Source organism: Stegodyphus dumicola, chromosome X2 (assembly GCF_044657685.1).
Source record: "Stegodyphus dumicola isolate Sdum_Otavi_A_Nest chromosome X2, ASM4465768v1".
NCBI classification, from domain to species: domain Eukaryota; kingdom Metazoa; phylum Arthropoda; class Arachnida; order Araneae; family Eresidae; genus Stegodyphus; species Stegodyphus dumicola.
In genome coordinates this window covers 200,012,745-200,033,150 of record NC_140781.1, presented here as the reverse complement: position 1 = coordinate 200,033,150, position 20,406 = coordinate 200,012,745, and the positions used below count along the sequence as shown (strand labels likewise).

At 31.6% G+C, this 20,406-nt stretch overlaps 1 protein-coding gene across 3 annotated transcripts in view; it reads right to left on the bottom strand.

Moving 5' to 3' along the window:
- Positions 1 to 20,406, bottom strand: part of Karybeta3 (karyopherin beta 3) — a 196,376-nt gene that overhangs the window by 165,327 nt on the left and 10,643 nt on the right. For all 3 annotated transcript variants that reach the window (XM_085809207.1, XM_085809206.1, XM_085809205.1), the window contains exon 2: positions 3,906 to 3,986. In XM_085809207.1, coding sequence (XP_085665333.1) covers positions 3,906 to 3,986 — 81 coding nt within the window. The remainder of the gene's footprint in view (positions 1 to 3,905; positions 3,987 to 20,406) is intronic.

Sequence of the window (20,406 nt, the reverse complement as noted above, 5' to 3'; positions counted from 1 at the left end):
AAAGCTTATCTAACCGGCATACTCGGAAATTGCCGAATATCTGAAAATTCCGGATAGTCTAGCGTAACTGGTAAATGAGGAAGGGGGGTAGATTGTAGCCGTTCTTAAGATTTTTCAGCTAAATAATGCTTTTTGACACTTTAATATGTGCTTCATATAAAAAATAGCACAATGGAACTGAAAAATAATCTGCTTAGCAAGCACAGTAAAACTCTTATCTCTGCGAAATATCGCAAACATTATTGCGCAATACGTGCGCCTTAATTCTTCCACACATGGTATTATGCAATTGAAATCAACAGCTGCCGGTATTCGGAGAATAAATAACTAAATAAAGGAAAATGCCTCTTTCCTTCATTCGGTTTTCACCATCATGCGCCCATATGGCATATTTATCATTGAGCAAGACACATCGCGCTCTGCGTGATATCCTGCCATACTCATATTGATTAATAAAGAGATTTATCAATCTCGGGTGTTTTTCATTCTAATTTTGAACAGACTGCGTTAAATTTCCAGAATAGAATCATTCTTCGCCTAGGTTGGTAGACCGCAGAACTTTAGTCCTATTCAAATCAGATTGGAAAGTGACCAAAAAAAAAGTCCGTTGCTTGATTTGCTGTGAACTGTAACAGTTTCAATATTCGAGATTTTGCGGAGAAAGGAGAGAATCCCCAACTTCCGTATGATATCATGCTTGGCAAAAAAAAAAAAAAAAATTTGACTATTCGATTACTTTCACTTTATTTATGCCATTCCGAATATTATTCCTTAGAAAACTAATCTGTGTTAACACCCATTTTTGAAGTTTATGTATACTTCAACAGTTACTGCAAATACATTATTATAAATATTCATACATATGCTCAAAATATAAGCATACCGATCATAATAAACGTGAATATGAACTGACCACGTGGAAAAAGAATGTAAATTATTAAAATCTTGATAGAAATTCAAATGTGTATAGTATTAGGTGGGAGCAAAAGAATACGGAATGTACCATAATTTTCTACTGCTTTCGCAATTCTTTGACCAATAGAGCAACGTGCACCTGTCTGTACTCGCGCACACCAAAGGTTATGTCAATGCAGAGAAAGGGTCAAAAAGCTATTTCTTGTAGTATGATTCACCATCTGACGTTCCATATAAGGAAAAAAAGTTGCTTATTTAGTTTCGGCTTTGGTACAGGGAAACAAAGTACTTTCATTAAAAAAAAAAAAAAAGCACTAAAAGGAAAAAAATAAGCACTAGAAAAAAAATAATAAGTGCTTTAGAGAAAACGTAAGCACCGATAAGGACTTTTATATTTTATTTTAAAATATAAAGAATGTTAAACACTTATAAGGACCACTACGAACCCTGTTAACAGTTATATACTTTAATGCTTAATAGACAAAATATTTTTGCTGTTGCAAGAAAAATAAATATATATTATCAAATACAAAGAAACTATTTTATTAATTTTCCTACCTACTTTCAAGCATATGTTGTTTATCTGTGAGAGGATTCAAAATGACATAACTATCAGAAATGGCATGAACTTTATTTCTAAGCAGTGAAAGCTTGCATGTCAATAAATGGGGTATAAGGTCTTTGATTTTAAAGGTTTATACAGTCAAAAGTCGTTAATTCGGACACCCATAATCCAGACCTCAAAGCGCATGCGTCGCGCTTAAGACCTTGACAGCTGCCAAAATACGTTTACGAATGCGCATTTAATGTATAACGGACGGTATAAGCTAAGCTAAAATTATCTAATTCAGTTAATGTTGCAGATTGCGTTGTTCCTTAATCTTTGAATTGGATTCGGCATATTATTTTTTGCAGACTGTTAGAGCAATTTTATAAAAGTAAGCTTGAACTTTCGATTATGGCAAATAGAATTTCTGATATATATTTACTAATATGTAAAGGATCTACAAAGCGAAAGTATGTTTCGAAGTCCATTAAACAAAAAGTGGAATTGCTGCAAAAAATGGATAAAGGCATATCCTTTGTTTATTTAAACTTTGTTTATCTTTAACGGCGCGGCGCGCAATGAATTGGAAGTTGATCTGTCAGCACTATCCTTATCTTCAGGGCAGATGTTTTTATTTTATTTGGCTTATAATTCCTTACTAAATGTAGTATTTCATCTCGATGTACTCAGTCTTTGATATGATTTAAATAAAATTCCTCGTCATTATAATTCGCTTCCGATAGCGAAGAAAGTAACACAGGTTATTGAAAACGAAATAATTTCGATTGACAAATTAGTCGGTATTCTCGACACAGCAATTATGGGACTAAAACAGCGGAACTTTGTAACTGAACAAGAAATTATGTCTGTTTATAGAATTAAAGAGAATGTATTATCACATAAAAAACAAAGCAACTTAAACAACTTACATTGAAAGAAATCTTTAATAAAGTAAACAAACAAATATTAAGCTTTTTTTGGTAAATTTTGATACCCTTTAGATCATAATTGTTCTTTATTTTATAAATTACGGTTTCATATTTTTAATTTTATAATTTTTTCATGCCATCTTACCAGATTTAAATTGATGATCTATAATCCGGAAAAATCGATAATCCGGAATCGCCGAAGTCCCGACGAGTCCGGATTAACGCCTTTTGACTGTATTTTAGTTTTATAACACGATGGGCAAAATCAAAAAGAAATTCAATCAATTATAACAAAATACCTGACGTCATTCACGTCTTAGAATTCTTTTATGAAGTACGCTCATTAAAACTAGGAATTCGCATCAACACTAGAAAAATCTGTATGGATTTAGCATGTACAGTTAGTTTTCCCTGACTGGCTGGTTACAGCTTAGATTCAAATTGCCTAAAGCTTTATGAGGAATGTATAATGCTATGACCCTTATGGGAATAACTGCAATTTTTCAGCCATAATGCAAATGCTCCTTACTAGAACTATATGGTTTTAAGAAACTATCAATTGCTGCAGATGCTTCCATCCATTACTACATCATAATTCTAATTTAATATTTCTTATGTATCAAAATAATTTTCACCATTAATAAATGCAAATATTTATTGTTCGTTAAATATACTTACATGCATACCATAACTGCCAACCTTGAAATATGAATAAGTTTTTCCATAAAAACTGGGAGTTCCTAGGAGGTTTTCAATTTGGACGGATGCACCATTTAAAGAGTTGCAAATTGCTATAAATTCATTTTATATTCAGGTTGTTGAACAATTTTTAGTTTAAGTCCAATGTAAAATATATTAATATATAACTAATTAAATGTTACTTCTTTAGCTAATTTCTTTCTTCAACTAGATAATCCTAAATACAGAAGGAAATCTTTTACTCATCAAATTATTTTTAAATACAATGAAAATAAAATTAGATGCGCACACTACTGTGTGGATTAACCTAATAATGTACCATATACTGATGTGAAACAAAATTAAACTGATTATGCACTGCTTAAACCTTTATGAAAGTTTTAACGAATGTTTACAATACATTAAGATAATTCAGACGAAATAAAATTTATTAAGAAAAATTATGCTGAAAATCACTACACTTATGGAGAATGGAATTCGCACAAATTAAGTTCCAAATTAAATTTCACTTATTTACTGGGAAACATTTTTATAGGTAAAAACAAAAACACAGGAAATTAGGTGATCTACCAGGAGATATGTTAAAAATTCAAGTCTCCCAGATAGTTGGCAGCTATAACATACCTATAAAAAATTATGCTTTGAAAGTTTCAATTCAGATTTTCAATTACTACAATTTTTGTGGGGAAGGGGGAGTAATATTTTTTGTCTAGAACCTTTAATTTTTATTCATCAATATTCAATAACGTGTTTATGTTCACATGCATAAAACCAGATAAAAAATTTTAATTATAGTCCATAAAAAGAAAAATTACCTCAATAGCCACCTCATTACTTGCTACAGCAGTTAAGAGCAGAAAAAGTTTCTCAGTAGCATTTATTTCATCATAGAGTGCCTAAAAATAAATATTTAAGAAATTAAATTCAAAATCATAATCTATAAAATTAGACATTCGATTCACTGCAAGAAAATCAATGGCAACATCGAAACAGTGAAAACGTTTAATATTTTTCACTGGCTTAAAAACCAATTCATTCCAAACTGCAACTTAAGTTCATTTTTACCTATTCCATAGACTGTATATTTTAACTCGTACAATTACTGTACCTTTAAGAAAAATTACAATGCACTGGAAAAAACAAGCAAAATAATAATCATTAAAAATTAACACATAAAATCAATGCAGAACAGAATAAATTATAAAATTGCTTCACATTACAAAACACTAACTAATAATTAACAACAAAATGAATAAATCAAACCAAAATTAAGCAACTGCTAAGCAAAGTTATGTGCACTCTAATTTCAAATCATGTGTCATCTGATAATTATTAAACAAAAGGAAATTGTGCTTCTGCAGCTGATTACAATGTCGGTTTACATCTAAAACAAGTAATGATTATCGGAACAGCATGAAAGGCAAATACAAAGAGGGATAAAAAAGTTCACGAAAACATGAATCAAAAGCACAGAATCTTTCATGCTGAATCAAAGATTATTTAAATCTTGAATTGTTATTTTTCCGTTTTGCCGGCGCAAGCGATAAAGTCGCCAATAATGGTACAACCTATGCCAAACAGAATATCCTTGCTGGTAACCTTTTACGCCTCATTTTCAAAACAAGTCGCAGCCATTTCTTATCAGATTGTTTTTTCAATACAGTAGAAGTCCAGAAATCTGCAAAGCCTACGACCAGAGGTTGTGCGGGGGATTTCAGGACAGAAAAGATAAATCATAATATTCAGACTAAAAGTGCAAAATAAATAAGGCGTATTAGATACATTTAATTAAATTATTATTACATATAAAAATTGATTATATTATTCATTGTATTATCTCCTAATATAAATTTAGTAAAAGTATCAAAAAAAAGTGAACCCATGTAGGAAGTTTAATTCCGAAATATGGGTTCACTCTTTTTTCATACTTCTACTAAATTTATATTAGGAGATTAGGAATTATTATTATCTTACTTTGCAGCTATTATGCAAGTATTAGAAAAACTTGTTTTCGAACTAAGTGAATTTAAGATTAATTCTATTATATGTACACAGCATGGAGGTTTGCCGATTTCGCCTCGTATAAAGATTTCCGGTTTGGGATTCCGGTGTTAGAATCACTTGCTGTAAAATTTCAACAGCTTTTCTTTATTTTTCCATATATCATACACAATCGTGTCGCAATTCCATACGATTCTGCTATAAACCGAGAAGTAGCACCTGCCTCCCTCTTTTGCAGAATTTGCACTTTTTGCATTACTGTCAATGCAACGTATTTACATTTTACAACTTTGCAAGCAGCAAAATCATAAGTGTGTTTCTTATCTGTCATTGTATTAAAAAAGGGCTGGAATTTAAAATATTCTTAATTTATCCACAAAATATCCGGATAAAAAAAATGGCAGCACTAACTAATCTCGTGAAGTTACAAAGCTCAGAAAATACAACATGAATCGTGAACTTGAAAGAAGAGTTGAGTGAATCGTCTGCTTTTTTACCTCGATGCAGATTAGAGGGGAAAAACTTTTATCATGATGTCAATAATTTGGCATTTCCGTTATGACTCATTATTATTCGGTAAGTACTTTTTCTTCGATATTTCGTACTCAATGTTGCGGTTTCCGAAACCTATAAACTGAATGTTTATATTTTGAGAGGCAACGTGGATTTCAGGAGTTGGCGCATTTCAGGTCGGCGGATTTTCGATATTTGACTGTACTGGCATAAAACTACATAGAATTTTTACCAGATAAGTCAATTTTATTCCCCAAGACCATTCACGGTAATTAAGTCAATTAGGATGCAACCACACCGCTCACCCGAAGACGAAAATCTAGTAAAGGCAAAGTCAAGGGTTAAAGTCATCAATTCTGAAGCGATTCACCAGCAAAGTAAAGCACTGCGGTTTTACATAATTTCTGAGTAAGCTATTCCTACAAATTGAAGCAATTCTTGCATTTAAACTTATATTCCAAACTAAGATTTAACTTGAAATTAATATAGATAATTACTGAGATAATTAGTTTCTTGTAGCATAGTTTGCGTGTGATGAGATCTGGGTCACGTTATACGAACAGGCGAATCAGGATGTTGAAACATGAAAGCATAGTAAATTTTAATGTCTTTTTTACAAATTCATTGTCTTTATTTATTGGCTTTTTACAAAATTTTAAACACTATTAAAATGTTTATGCCTTCAAAATAAAAAAATTATTAGAACTAAGATTTGTTAACATTTTTTATGTGTATACTGTATGTTGTCACCAATAAAGTCTGCCGGCGAAACAGAAAAGTACCCATGAATTTCATCATCAGAATTTTTTTTAAACAATGGAAAATGTGTTCAAACCAAAGATTAAGATGTTTTCAATGACACTTTAATTACATACACAATAATAAATAACAATGAATAAAAGATTTTAAAGAAGCCAAATTGTTTGATGAATTCATCTGTAAACTGTTCAGCTGCTTCTGTATAAGCTGAAGCTTTTCCACCTGAAATTTTTAATGTTGTAACACTATAATTTTTAAATATAGTTAGCCATATGAACCTGTTGAATATATGTATAGAAAGGACGACTTAAAATTGAGTACATGAGGAAATGGAATTAAAACTCAGTTTTTAAGTCCATTCCCTCATGAAATAATTAGGTTTAAGACATTAGCATTTCATGTCAATGGCTTGCCCTAACTGTGAAGATGTCTCACCCAATCAGTCAGCACTTTGCCATGATCATTGCTTTTAGCATTACAAATAAATTTTTCTCATTACTCATTACAAGTGAGTGCCACAAAAAATTCAAAGGTTCTTTTTCATTTTTTTTTTATGATGTTAACTCTTGACTTTACAATACCACTCACATAATATCGAGAGGGACAGAGGCCTTTATCCATTTTTTGTTTCATTCACTTTGAAACATACTTTCTTTTGCAGAACCCATTGTAACTTCAAAATTAAAAACTTTTCAACATAACTGAAGATTTAAATTTTACTTTTGATACAATAGTTATAATAATAACAGCCTGCAAAAAATAATAAGCTGGATCAAATTAAAAGTTAAAGAAAAGCTCAATTTGGCATTTTAACTAAATTTAATTTCCTTGGAATCTAATTATTTCTCCCTACCCTACTGTTTTGCTAACAAGAGAAAACCTGTATGAGCAACATCCCACTATACAAATAAATATGTTGGAGCTTCACTCAGTTTATGCTAGACTGAAAAATACTAATCCCCTCAACCAGCACGATGTCTGAAATTGTGGCTGTGGACAACTTTAACCGTCATTCACCCAGGTCAATGACAATATATTAACACTGTCTTGATGTTGAGTACTTGATTTTTCTAGGTACTTGAAAGTGACATACAGGAATCTTAGGTAGCTAGAAAAAAAATTACTTTTACAGCATACTTTTTTTTAAGTACTACATTCTCTATTCATAGACTTTGCAATGGAGAAGAAAATTCTCAAAAGGGGGAAAACTGCTGGACTTTGTACTGTAGTCATTTATCTGTCCTGAAAATAATATATTTAACCTTTTCCAAACGGGTGTCCCATAAATGCATTCCTTACGAACGTCTTTTATAGCCAGGCATCCCACCCATGCATCACTGGAGAATAAGCTTAGGGGACAGGTGATGCATTATGTGCCAGATGGATCCCATACTTCCAAACCTCCAACACTAAAAAATCAGGAGACTTTTCTTAATGGCAAAAAGATTTTTTAAATAATAAAAATATGTAGAAAGAAAATGTATTTTTTAATAATGAATTAACTTTAAATAGTAACTAATTAGTATATAAAACTTAAGAAAGTTATTTCTTAAATGCAAAAATACTTACATGTAAAAAAAAAAAACTTATTACTTGTACCTTCTAATAATAGAAAAATAATCAGTTTCCCTAATCATTAAATAATACTTTAACTAGATCACTAATCATTCATTGCAAAACATGAAGTAATGGCATTCTGCACAGTAGAATTATTAAGAACACCGAATGATAGCAGAATGGAGCATACAAGAAACCAACAAGCTTTGTCAAGGTCCGAAGACAAAAACAAATTTTCACTGAACTTTTTAACTTTATCTTCACAAGATTAACTTACAATAATCAGAAAATGTGCCATGTCAAGCGATTTTTTTATTTATTTTATGCTTACATTTTTTAATACTATTTTGAGAATTGCCAGAGAGCAGGTGCAGATTTTACTTAATTTTCCTCTTCCTATTTTTAACAGTGGAAGAAATAATTACATCGCCATTAACTTGAGGTATTTTATTACTTTCAATAGAGCCTTTTACAACAACTCTAGAAGCATTTAGTTCTTCCTCAAGAAAGGTAAGAAGTAGGTTCCATTGGTCGACGATTCTAGATAAACATTTCTTTTTAGACAACCAGTGTGTACATACAGATTTCAGATTTTCTCCTATTTCAAATATTATGCAACTGTGGGAATTGTTTCAATTTTTCCTTTCTTTTAGAAATTTTTTCAGGTTAATAAATACCAATACTGTGTTCATCCACACTTATTGGCGAATAAGTTGACCCTTAAATTGCTCAAGTTAAGAGGTGACAGGTCCTCAACATAATTTGCAAACTTTAATTTTCCTTTTTTAGGATGCCTGAAACATCAGTCTTCAAGCCTACCATTCCTGATGCATTGTCGGCACTAAGCGCTAAGCAGTATCCTGAAGAACTTAACTTTAAAGTTTTAATAATTAGCTGTGCTATATTTTAAAAGCTGTTGAATCTCTTTTCTAAAGTGACGACAGAAAGTAATCTACACCTTCTCTGAAGACTTTGGATTAAAAAAAAAAAAAGAAACAAACAACAACTGGATACAGTTTTGCAGCAGTATTATTGCTGCCATCCACAGAAAGGCAGAATGGAACTGTTTTAAAATGCATTCAATGAATAAACATTTATTTTTCATCCCAATTTCTTTAACCCATTTCTTCTACATCTGTAGCCATTTTTGTCCGAGTATTTCTGAGTGATTTCACTGCTAGGAAACATTTTTCTAAATAAAGCTGCAGCATGATCCAATGCATTCAGTGACAGGTTGTACTCTGGTAAAAAGGCAGAGAACAGGCATTTTGCATTAGTAACTTTCTGGTCCTCTGTTTCCCCAGAATTTTTTTTTTTTTCCAATGCAACTCCTGTTGTCCTTCTATACACACGTTAAAGAACATCAGCCATTCCACCAAATCAAAAAAAATCGCAATGACAAATGGTACACACTACAATATCACTTTTCCTAGATGAAATAATAAAAGGAAAGTCATCTGTGTAAGGTTTTTGAAAAGTATAAGACTTACTTTATTTTTTTCGCAGACATAAATAAGGGAAAATATCGAAAATTCTTAAAGTGTTTCTGGGAAGCATGTGAAAATTAGACATTCACTGGTGAGTTGAACAAAATAATTTCGATCTTGCTTTGTGCTCATTGACTAAAACTTTGCTAAAATTATCTGAAAATAGGAACGACATGACTTTTTTTCTGCTCATGCACAATGTAAAATGGTAGGAACGAGGTTACTTTTTTCCTGCTCCGCCATAATGGAAGGGAAAAGAAAATTGGTTGCCATATATTAAGAAGTTCACAAGTGAACTATTCTTGGCACAAAATGAAAAAAAATTGCACGAAGATAAAATTTTTGAATTTCTCCATTAATTTTGCACCAAATTTTACAAAATTTAATATCTAGGCATAATTTGAGTCGTACAATCGAAATATGGAAAACAATTTATATGTTATTTCAGGAAAAGTCCAATTGTGTGTCAAAATACCTATGTTAGAACAATGCTATATATAAATCTAATATGTATCCTAAATCGCACTTTCGAGACATGAAAAACGCAATTTGAATTTTGTCAATCGGCCCAGAAGAACGGGATATATAGAACTGTCCTATTTTTTTTATTTTATTTTTGCGCAGTGTACCTATCTAGCATACTAAAAATGGGTGATGTATATCAGTAACTATACATAGTACTGTAAGCTAGTAATTCATTGTATTTTTGTACCGATATCCAGTTTTATGATTATGCGCCGATATCCAATATTATGATTTTGTATCAACAGTCAGCATTTTGTATATTCAGTGTTGTATTGATATTTAAACAGCAAGTACGTCACATATAGTAGCACTATCATATACTCTTCTCCCCCCCTTCCCGAGATTTCTACAAGTTTCTCTATAGAATATTTTAGCACTGTATTTCCAAATGTTGCAAAATGTAAACAATATTGCATTTATATACCTATATTTAGTCCTGCAGTTTTTATTTATTTTATTTCTCTGAATTTTGGAACTGTATACAGATTAACTGGTGAATAACTTATCACTACTCTAGCATTAATATATAATATTGCATTTATATACCTATATTTAGTCCTGCAGTTTTTATTTTTTATTTATTTTATTTTTCTGAATTTTGTAATTGTATACAGATTAACTGGTGAATAACTTATCACTACTTTAGCATTAATATATACATTAACAACAGTTATTTTATAGGTACACAATTAACAGCACATCAGGGACCATACACATTTCTCCACATGGAAATTCAGTATTTTTAAGGACCATCAATGGGCAAAAATACGGACCTATCAAGCAAATAGGGAACTGAATAAACTAAAGCAATTACCTCCCCCCTCAAACTTCAGGTTTGTAATTTTTAAGAACAACAAATAGGGAACAATAAACTAAAGCAATTACCTCCCCTCCTCAAACTTCACGTTCGTAATTTTTAAGAACAAACTAAATCTATAATTAAGCTGCATTATTATTAAAAATAATTTAATATTTAAATTAATTATAAAACAGATTCAAGAATAAAATTAACTTCATAATTTTTTTCAAGTAATTAAATTATAAAAATTTCTTCAAAAATTTATATTTTACACTAATAAACAGTCTCACATATTTTAAAGAAGATTAGTGGCTTTTCATTTAAATTTTTTTAAAGTACGCTTTATATTGATTCCTTCTTTCATGCCTCACTTTGTCACATACTGATTTAATCCAGAGGTTTATGTAAATTTTATGTTAAGTGGCATATCCTATCCACAATAAGGATTAAGGGAAGGTGATAACTCATTTTAAAATGAAGAGAACTTCTAAGGGTGAGCAGTTGATTAATTATATTACGTAGTACCCTTAAGCATAATAGGTTATAATTACAATTTTTTTAATTTCTAAAAAATATCCATTAAAAAAGCACTAAGAACATTTTTACAGCAATTATAATTTATGATATTGATTCTAAAATGATATTAGTGTACTTACTTATACATTAAAAACAACAACAAAATGTTTATGCGTCTTTTTAATTTGGAAATTGTCGAGATATTTTATCTAACTTACATCAGTTTTCTTCTCTAGCATATTTTCTAAGTTAGTTTGTTTCAGTGAACAAATTAATGTTCCCATTAGTTCTGCTTCACCTCTTATTCTGTTAATGTTTCAACAAAGCATCTTTGAAGAATAATTTTCTCTCTATAAAAAACCAACTTCTTCAACAATGAGTTTTTTCTTAATTTTAGAATTTTCAGATATAATTTAAGATGCCAAAAATAGGCAACTGATCACATCCCAAATAGAAAAATTGTTTTTCATGTAATATTTTATGAACTGCTTATTTGTAAAAAAGAAATTATTTCAAAATATATACAAGGCAAGGACTCTATGCCCATAGATCCTGGGGTACACATTTCTGCACAATAAGTACTTTTAAGGATCATTAATGAAAAAAATTAAGAACCTATCAGCAAATGCGAATTTATTTTTAATTCAATTAAAGACATGATCTATGCCTGAACTACACTTATGTAATATCATCCTAAGAATAAAACTGATCCGTAATTAGGATGCATTATTATTAAACACGACTTAATAAAAAATAAGGTATTATTCTGTTTTGAGGACCATAAAAAAATTGCAGCGAAAATGTATGCGCGAAAGCACCAAATCTAGCAATCGCGCCCATTTAACAGCACGCCAAATCTAGCGTACGTGCTGATTTCAGATTGCACAAGTTTATATAGTTCTATATTTCTTAAGACGCCATTGAAATACTAGTTTAACTTTTAAATCCTTTTTTGATTTTAAATTCTTTTTTAAAATCCTATGGATTTAACAATTTCGGAATTGCCCATAGTGAAAAGTGTGCAATAGAATTTTGAGTAAAGTGCAGAATCGACCACTGCTTGAAGCATTTTTAAGACAGTATCCATGTACACATCGACCTATTTTCACTTCATAAAAAAAACCCAGAATTGCACAAAAATGGCACTGCGCACACCCTTGACTTTATCTATGTACACATCGACCTATTTTCACTTAAAAAGTAAAAGAAAATTGGCAAAAATCCAATTGTTTCCCTAGTAAAAAGCGGCAAACAAATCAGTGGGCGATTCTGCACTTAACTGAGAATTTTTTCAAAGAAAAAGCATCATTTATTATAGAAAATTATGTTTGAACAACCAACGAGAAAGCATGCTTTAGCGATAACTCGGTAGCGAAATAGTGATGCAGCCATCCATTGATTTATGTTTAGCAATTTTTATATAAATTATTATAATGATATTAAATAGTTATTTACTCTTATGCTTCCATTCAGCCACGTTTAGCCTTTTTTATATAAATTATAATAAAAAATTATTACATGAAATTAACTTTTAGGGTTGCCGCAATTATTTTTTGCAGCACTGGCATCAACAATAGTTTGGCGATTTTTTACGGCCCTCAAAACCGAATAGTACCTAAATAAATTTGAGAATAAACTTTATAAAATTATCAAGTAGCATTAAGTATTTTACACTTGTAATAGTTGGACATATTTGAAAGAATATTAGACACATTTTATTTACGTTTTACTAATAGTTAACTTTATGTTGATTTTTTTATGCATTATTTCGTCACGTACTTGCTCAGTCTAGAGGTTTAATAAATAGCAGGCAGATTTTATATCAAATAGCATAGGTTAAAATGAGAAATAAAATCAGTATGATTCATAACAGAAGACTGATTGTTGCCACCATTGCTGCTTGCCTAACACAACAGACCTGAAAGCTTGACATAGGCATGGTTGGCAAATTTTGAAAGTGAGTTATACGCTGACATAATTAGTGTTGTAGCTTCGAGTTGAATTCTTGAGGTTGTAACTCGGTTAATATACTTCAGGGTTCCAATAAGCCACTAAATTACCAGAGATAGTAAGTTGTTTTATATTATTTTAAGTCTCACTAGCTGCAAAGAGTAATAAGTTTTACATTTTTGTGCTGAATCTTGTGATGATGGTAAGAATTAATGCAAGGCAATAACTTGCTTCATCACGCAGAGATAACTTTTAAGGGTGTGCGGTTAGTTACAAATAATTAAATTAGGTAGTTAGATACCCTTAGTAACTACAGATTTACATTGCCACTATTAAATTTTATTTATTTTTCAAAAATTTAATAAAAAAAGGCATTATTAAAATCACAAATCACAATCTAATAACATTTCACAGTTTACAAAACATGTAATTTATGACTGATTCTTAAATGATATTGGGATAATTACACATTAAGAGCTACAAAACATTTATGTTTTATAGCAACAACACACAACAAAATATTTATGCGTCTATTTAATTTGAAGCCTTCCCAGATATTTTGGCTAATTTATATAAATTTCCTTCTTTTTAAGCATCGAATCTCTAAGAATTTGAAATTTGTACCAATATGGAAACCAGTGTTCCCAAAAGTTTCTGCTTCCTTTATCTATATCTATCTATAATCCTATATCAAATACTCACAGGTACATTGTCAATCTCTCGACAATGTATTTATGAGATTTTAATTGATCTGGTAAAAGTTAAATAGTCCACAACCCATAACAGACATGAAGCAAATTATCACCATGTCTGAAAGTAACTAGAAAGTCATATAAAGGTTTAAACACATGTATTTATTTAAACAGAACTTAATATTATATACATTAAAGGAGTTAGTATAAAAAAAAATACTTTTTCTCTTTTTTTTTCGGGGGGGGGGAGCACTACATTTTTTGCCATCACTTTTTTGCTAGCAAATAATGAAGTATTAAGCCAAGGTACCAAACAATATGAGAAATTTTAAGAATAAAAGAAAGTCGGGAGAAATACGTTAAAAATTGGGTTGGCAGGAGTATGGTCAGAAATCGGGAGAGTTGGCAACTCTGCCGATTGCTATAACGGTGAAGACAGCTCCACGGCAAAGCACTAAAGTACATCTTCCAACTCAGTTGATCGCTCTCGAGCTAATCTCTGAACTCAAGATACTGTCTACTCTGCATACAGGTAGGGTATATATATAGCTTCTGGCTTGCCTTCAAGAGCATTCTCATGAAAAACTGGTAAGAACTCATTCTAGAATGTTCTCGCTCCAATTATGAGCGATTTCACCCCAATTTTGTCATCAAATGGGCGATTTTGTGCTAAAGTTGGCGACCCTGCCGTCCCATGGCCTTTTCTGGCAACCCTAACTGTGCTTTGTGGGAGAAGCTATTTTACCCCAGCTGGGCGTTTCATAACATTATGTTTTCAAAGTTCTTCGAAAAATAATCTTCTAGAATCGTGGGCCTATAAAGCTTGCCTTCAAACCCTTTTAAACTTTTCACGTTGCAATGTCTTAATATCTAAAAAACATTTACCCTACAAATTCTGTAACAGCAAAAAGGCAGAAATACTTTGAAAGAAAAAGAAAAAAGAGGGAGGGAAAAAGAGTAAAATTAATTCTAAAGAGAAAACTGATGCATATTCTGTGACAATTATACTTGGGGAAAAACTCTTATCCTGAAAAAATAAAAACGAAAGCATTTTTAATAAACTGTGCTTTATAGAATTTATTATTTAGTTTATTTTTCAGATTCAAAATATACAATAAAATGGAAAGTAACGTCACTTTATAACATGACAAGAGAAAATAAAAGTGTTTTAACGTTATTTCTTAAATATAATTTCAATATTTTGCCATTATTTTAATGAAATTTATCAGTGTTTATAATGCTTTTAAAAAATCATCGAAAAATCCCCAGATCAGCGAATTAAAAGTTTTCTATAGAAATTGATCTTACAATTACCAAAATGTTAAGTTGCAAATTTAGAACCATTAAATAAAAGACTTCGCATCCCCAAAAAATAAAAAGTTGTTTAAGAGCTCTTTATCAGAAAAAATGAAATAATTTTGAAATGTTTATGTTTCACTTCTTGCCCAGAAACTCAAGTAAAAATTGTATTAGAAATAGGAAAAATAACCCATACACCTATTCAAAAGACTGTCATTATTTATCTATGAATCAACAAAAATATTCATCAAAAATGCTAATTCACACTCAAAATGGCAGTCATAAAAATAGAAATTTCAGATGATTAAAATTAGGACATTCTCTCAATTTTGGCTGAAATTTAGGACTTTTAAGGACCAAACATCAATTTCAAAAAATCTAAGGACTCTTAAGAACTGTACAAACCCTGTAGAACACAAGTATCTACCATCTATATGAAGAAGTAGAAAAAGAATTCAAATATTAACCCATCAAACCATATTTACTATTATAAATATTAACCATATTTATCAATGCATTGCCCAAAAATATTTCTCCAAAATGTTAACTCATATTTAAAATGACAGTCATAAAAAAACAGAAATGTCAGACTAGTAAAATTAAGAGCCTTTTGCCGATTTTTGTCGAAATTAAGAACTTGGACCAAAATTAAAAAAAAAAACCTAAGGACTTTTAAGCACAGTCAAAAGTCGTTAATTTGGACACCCATAATCCGGAATGATCTATAATCCAGACTCAAAGCTAAAAACTTTCTGCGCATGCGCTGTGTTGACACATGCGCATAGGCGTTTACACGTGCGTGTAAGACCTTTACGATTGCGCATATGCGTGTGCGCAAGCGCAGAATACGTTTTCGCGTGCGCGTTTTATGTATAACGGACGGTATAAGCTAAAATTATCTAATTATCTATTTCAGTTAATGTTGATGATTGCGTTGTTCCTTAATCTTCGAATTGGATTGGGCTTATTATTTTTTGCAGACTGTAAGAGCAATTTTATAAAAGTAAACTTGAACTTTCGATTATGTCAAATAGAATTTCCGATGCTGGAGCTCCCAAAGGATCTACAAAACGAAAGTACGTTTCGATGTCCATCAAACAAAAAGCGGAATTGCTGCAAAAAAATGGATAAAGACATGAAGAAGGTGACAGAGAGGTTAGTGAAAACGAAAAAATTTCGATTGACAAGTTAGTCGGTATTCTCGGCACAGCAATTACGGGACCTTGAACAGCGGAACTTTGTAACTGAACAAGAAATTATGTCTGTTTATAGAATTAAAGAGAAAGTATTATCACATAAAACGAAGCAACTTAAACAACTTACATTGAAAGAAATGTTTAATAAAGTAAACAAATAAATATTAAGCTTTTTTTTATAAATTTTGATAGCCTTTAGATCATAATTGTTCTTTATTTCATAAATTACGGTTTCATATTTTTAATTTTAGAATTTCTGCATGCCATCTTACGAGATTTAAACTGATGATCTACAATCCGGAAAAATCGCTAATCCGGAATCGCCTAAGTCCCGACGAGTCCGGATTAACAACTTTTGACTGTACTTTAAAAACTACAAACCCTTGCAACATAATGTTCATTACCTCTTGTGAATGTCATACAAAATGTGTGTGAACATGTAAGAATTAATGTTAAAAACTAATTACGACTCCATAAAAACAGTTTTTGGGGGGAGAATAAATACTGTCTGATCCACTAGGATGAGAAAGGTTGCTGCAGAGATAACAATAATGCTATAAGGGTTTTTTAAGCTAATAGGTTCGGCAACCGTACCTTACACTTTCGGGTGCTCTCCCTCAAAATTGGGACAAAAGCTTAACAGTTACCTTATGTTCATCAGTTCCTTTACCATATTCTATGATACAACATAGGTGCTGGCCTAGCTTCTACTTGTACCTTATCAGTCTTCATGTGCTCAAGCACTAACAAAACAATCTTCAGATAATCAATGACCTTGCAGATAGCTACCAAGATGTACTCTACAAATACCGGTCATATTCTATACTGAATCGAGATAATTTGCATATTTTGTTTCATATCCTTAATCATTTACATATGACTGACATGATCATTGACCTTATGAATTTCAAATTTTCAAACTTCTGCTCAACAGTGTATATACATAATACAGAATTTCAATTTTTGTAATTGGATTTTGTGTTAGAATTCTTGTCACAACAATATGACAATCATGTAAAATTAGTATCAGCACCTACATATAATAAATATCTCACTGTCAAAATGACCTGATACTTTTTCTGAAAATTATATAAAAAATTTTGATAGTTTCAGATTATTTGCCCACCCTGAGAAGAATCACCAGGCATCATGTTATGTTGCCAAAATTGGCGACCCAGAATGTTACGAAAGTGCACGACAGCCATGTTTGCAGTTTGTGGTTGTTTTAATTAGTGCATGCTTTTGCACTAATTAATGTGCATACTTTTGCACTAATTAATGTGTCGTCAATTATTTGCCTCATTTAAAGGAGGTCAAGGCACGACTTCACAGGATATTTCATTCCATGCTCAGAACAGCAGCTCCAACATGGGGAGTTTCTTAGAGGATGCTTAAGACGTGGTACTCTGTAGTTGCTGAACGTATTGCACTGTATAGGTGCATTCAGACGTGGGCGTAAAGCACATAGAGGCATAGTCATAAGGGCATAAAATACGGGAGACCCGTTCACACCTGCGAAAACGAGGTGTAAGCCATGGCCAATGAGAGAAGCTAAATTTGCGCTTGCGTGGAATGTCTAAAACTTTCCTGCGCTGTTCTCCCGCTCGATTGATTTCCTGCGTTCGTTCTGCTTGTTTTTTTAGTTGTGTCATGGCTTTTTCAGCTCGCCACAAAGTTTTACTGTCTCAACAGAATGATCTTTTATCTGCCCTTCTCATTAGCCAAGAGGATGAAGGTAAAAAAAGAAAAATAACAAAATGGTCTAGAGATATTTTCTTGAAAGACCAATACTTGGTTGGCACATATCTTTCTGTACAAAGCAATATGGAATATTTCTGCATTGTACTGTAGTACTCTCTATACTATAAACATGCACATGCATATTTATATACTACATAAAACCTTCTTCAATTTTTATATATAATTTCTCTTAGGAGAAATACGATATTCTAAATATGCCTAATTTAAAAAAAAATCTTGAGGATAACTAACAGATAGCCTGTATATAATATTTTTCTATTTTGCAGATGTGAAAGCAGTTAAGCTAAAAACAGTACTTACCATACATTATTCTTATTATTGTTATTATTATTATTATTTTCAATCAAATGCTTAGCACTCCTTATTCACTGTCCCTGTCGATCACTATAGTAGTTTGCTGCACTACCAGTATCAATTATCACTAGTACTAGTATCCCACAACTGGTCACAATGACCAGCAAACACAACTAGTACAATACTAGGAAACGTTCACCCAACAATGTATTTTATGCTCAATCATTAAATACATTTTGCTGTCTTGCCAGCTGTTTGTATACATCTATTTTTAATAATTTGCATGTATAAGCCGCACCACTGAATTTAATTTCAAGATATGCTGTCATTTCTATTTACGACCAAATCTCAAAAGTAATTTCACATTGACAAATTTTAGGTACCCAAGGTCTTCAAATACATCAAAATTATAAACATTCATACCTTATCCAGGAATTTCTACCAGAGAAATAGCATGAATTTAATGATCAAAACTCCGTTCAAATGATAGTAATAAAGAGTGGATAATAATAACAAATACTATTCATTAAATTATAGTCCATGTTATGAATTATGTGTGCTATTTAGTTTCATTAAAAGTAAATTCCTTTCATGGAGAACGTAATTAAAAAACAGAACAGAAAAAACTGGACTTTAACAGGAGACAAAACTGTTGACTGCTGTTTTAAGGATATTTCACTACATTTTTTCTTTCTTGGAATTCATAAGAGCATTTTTCTCAAAAGATTAATCTTTTATTACTTATACAAAGCTTACACCATTGAATTGACTACTGTGACTATTCTTAAATAAGTGAAAATATTTTTTTTAAGTAATATTTTTACTGTTAAAAAACACAGCAAATTCTTGATATTGATTTGATGTTTTAGTAAAATTAATTCATGAAGTTTGTTTGGAAAGAAAATCAGCATTTGAAGCAAATACCAATACAATATTTCCAGCTTTTTTAATAAATTTATTCTTAAATACAAAAATAATTAAACAGGAAAAAAATTACAGTAATAATTTTAAAAAAATTATAGACAGAAAGAAAGTAATAATAATAATTTACACAGAAAAAATAAAATTTTTTCAAGCATGCTTTTTTTAAAGAATTTTCATAATAAAATGAAAAATATTGGAAGGGATCAATCATCTACAGGATCATACACAGCGTGCATAATCCTGAGCTTAACTTTCGCTTTACGAGTTTCATCCATATTTTTCAATATAAATTGAAAAACTCATTAAAAAATGCATGTCATCATTGTAGATTTCTTGCGAGATCAACTCTTTATTTCGTTCGGATATGATTACAACTCATTATTTTGTTCGGATACGATGTGTTCCATATTAAAAAAAACGTCGCCTTTGATGTGACTGCGAAATCGTCTTAAGAAAGCCGCTTCGTTTTAGCTTCGCTCTGATTGGTCGACGCTTATCCCACACTCGGCGTAAAGTTGAAACCTTGGAACCTTGTGCCACGAGCCCTAAACCAGATTCTGTGACATAGCAGTGACTGGTTGCCTTGGCAATGGAGCTCGGCTTTAACCACTTATGTCCTTTACGCCCTCGTCTGAACGGGGCCTATGGGGCCTTCATGTGGGACATAACGATCACTACTAAAATGGAGAATCTGCTACGCTCAGCACAAAGACCATTCCTCCTAAGCATTACCCGAGGATATAAAACCTTGCCCACTAATGCTCTAAACGTGATTTCAGGACTGCCGCCTCTGCATCTCTTAGCTCAGTGCGAGAGTGCAATAGTGCTAATGCTCCGGCTTAGAGAAAATAAGTTTATGGGACAGGATTTATGTTTATACTGACTATGAGTAAAGCATTCCCGAGCCACCTTGCCACCCGGCCGAATTCAACATCTCGATTAACTGCAGGTCACCAACGTGGTTCAAAGTCTCTGCAATCTACACCGATGGTTCCAAAGGAGAATGTGGCACCGGTAGCGGATACTGTGTTCTACATGGGAAC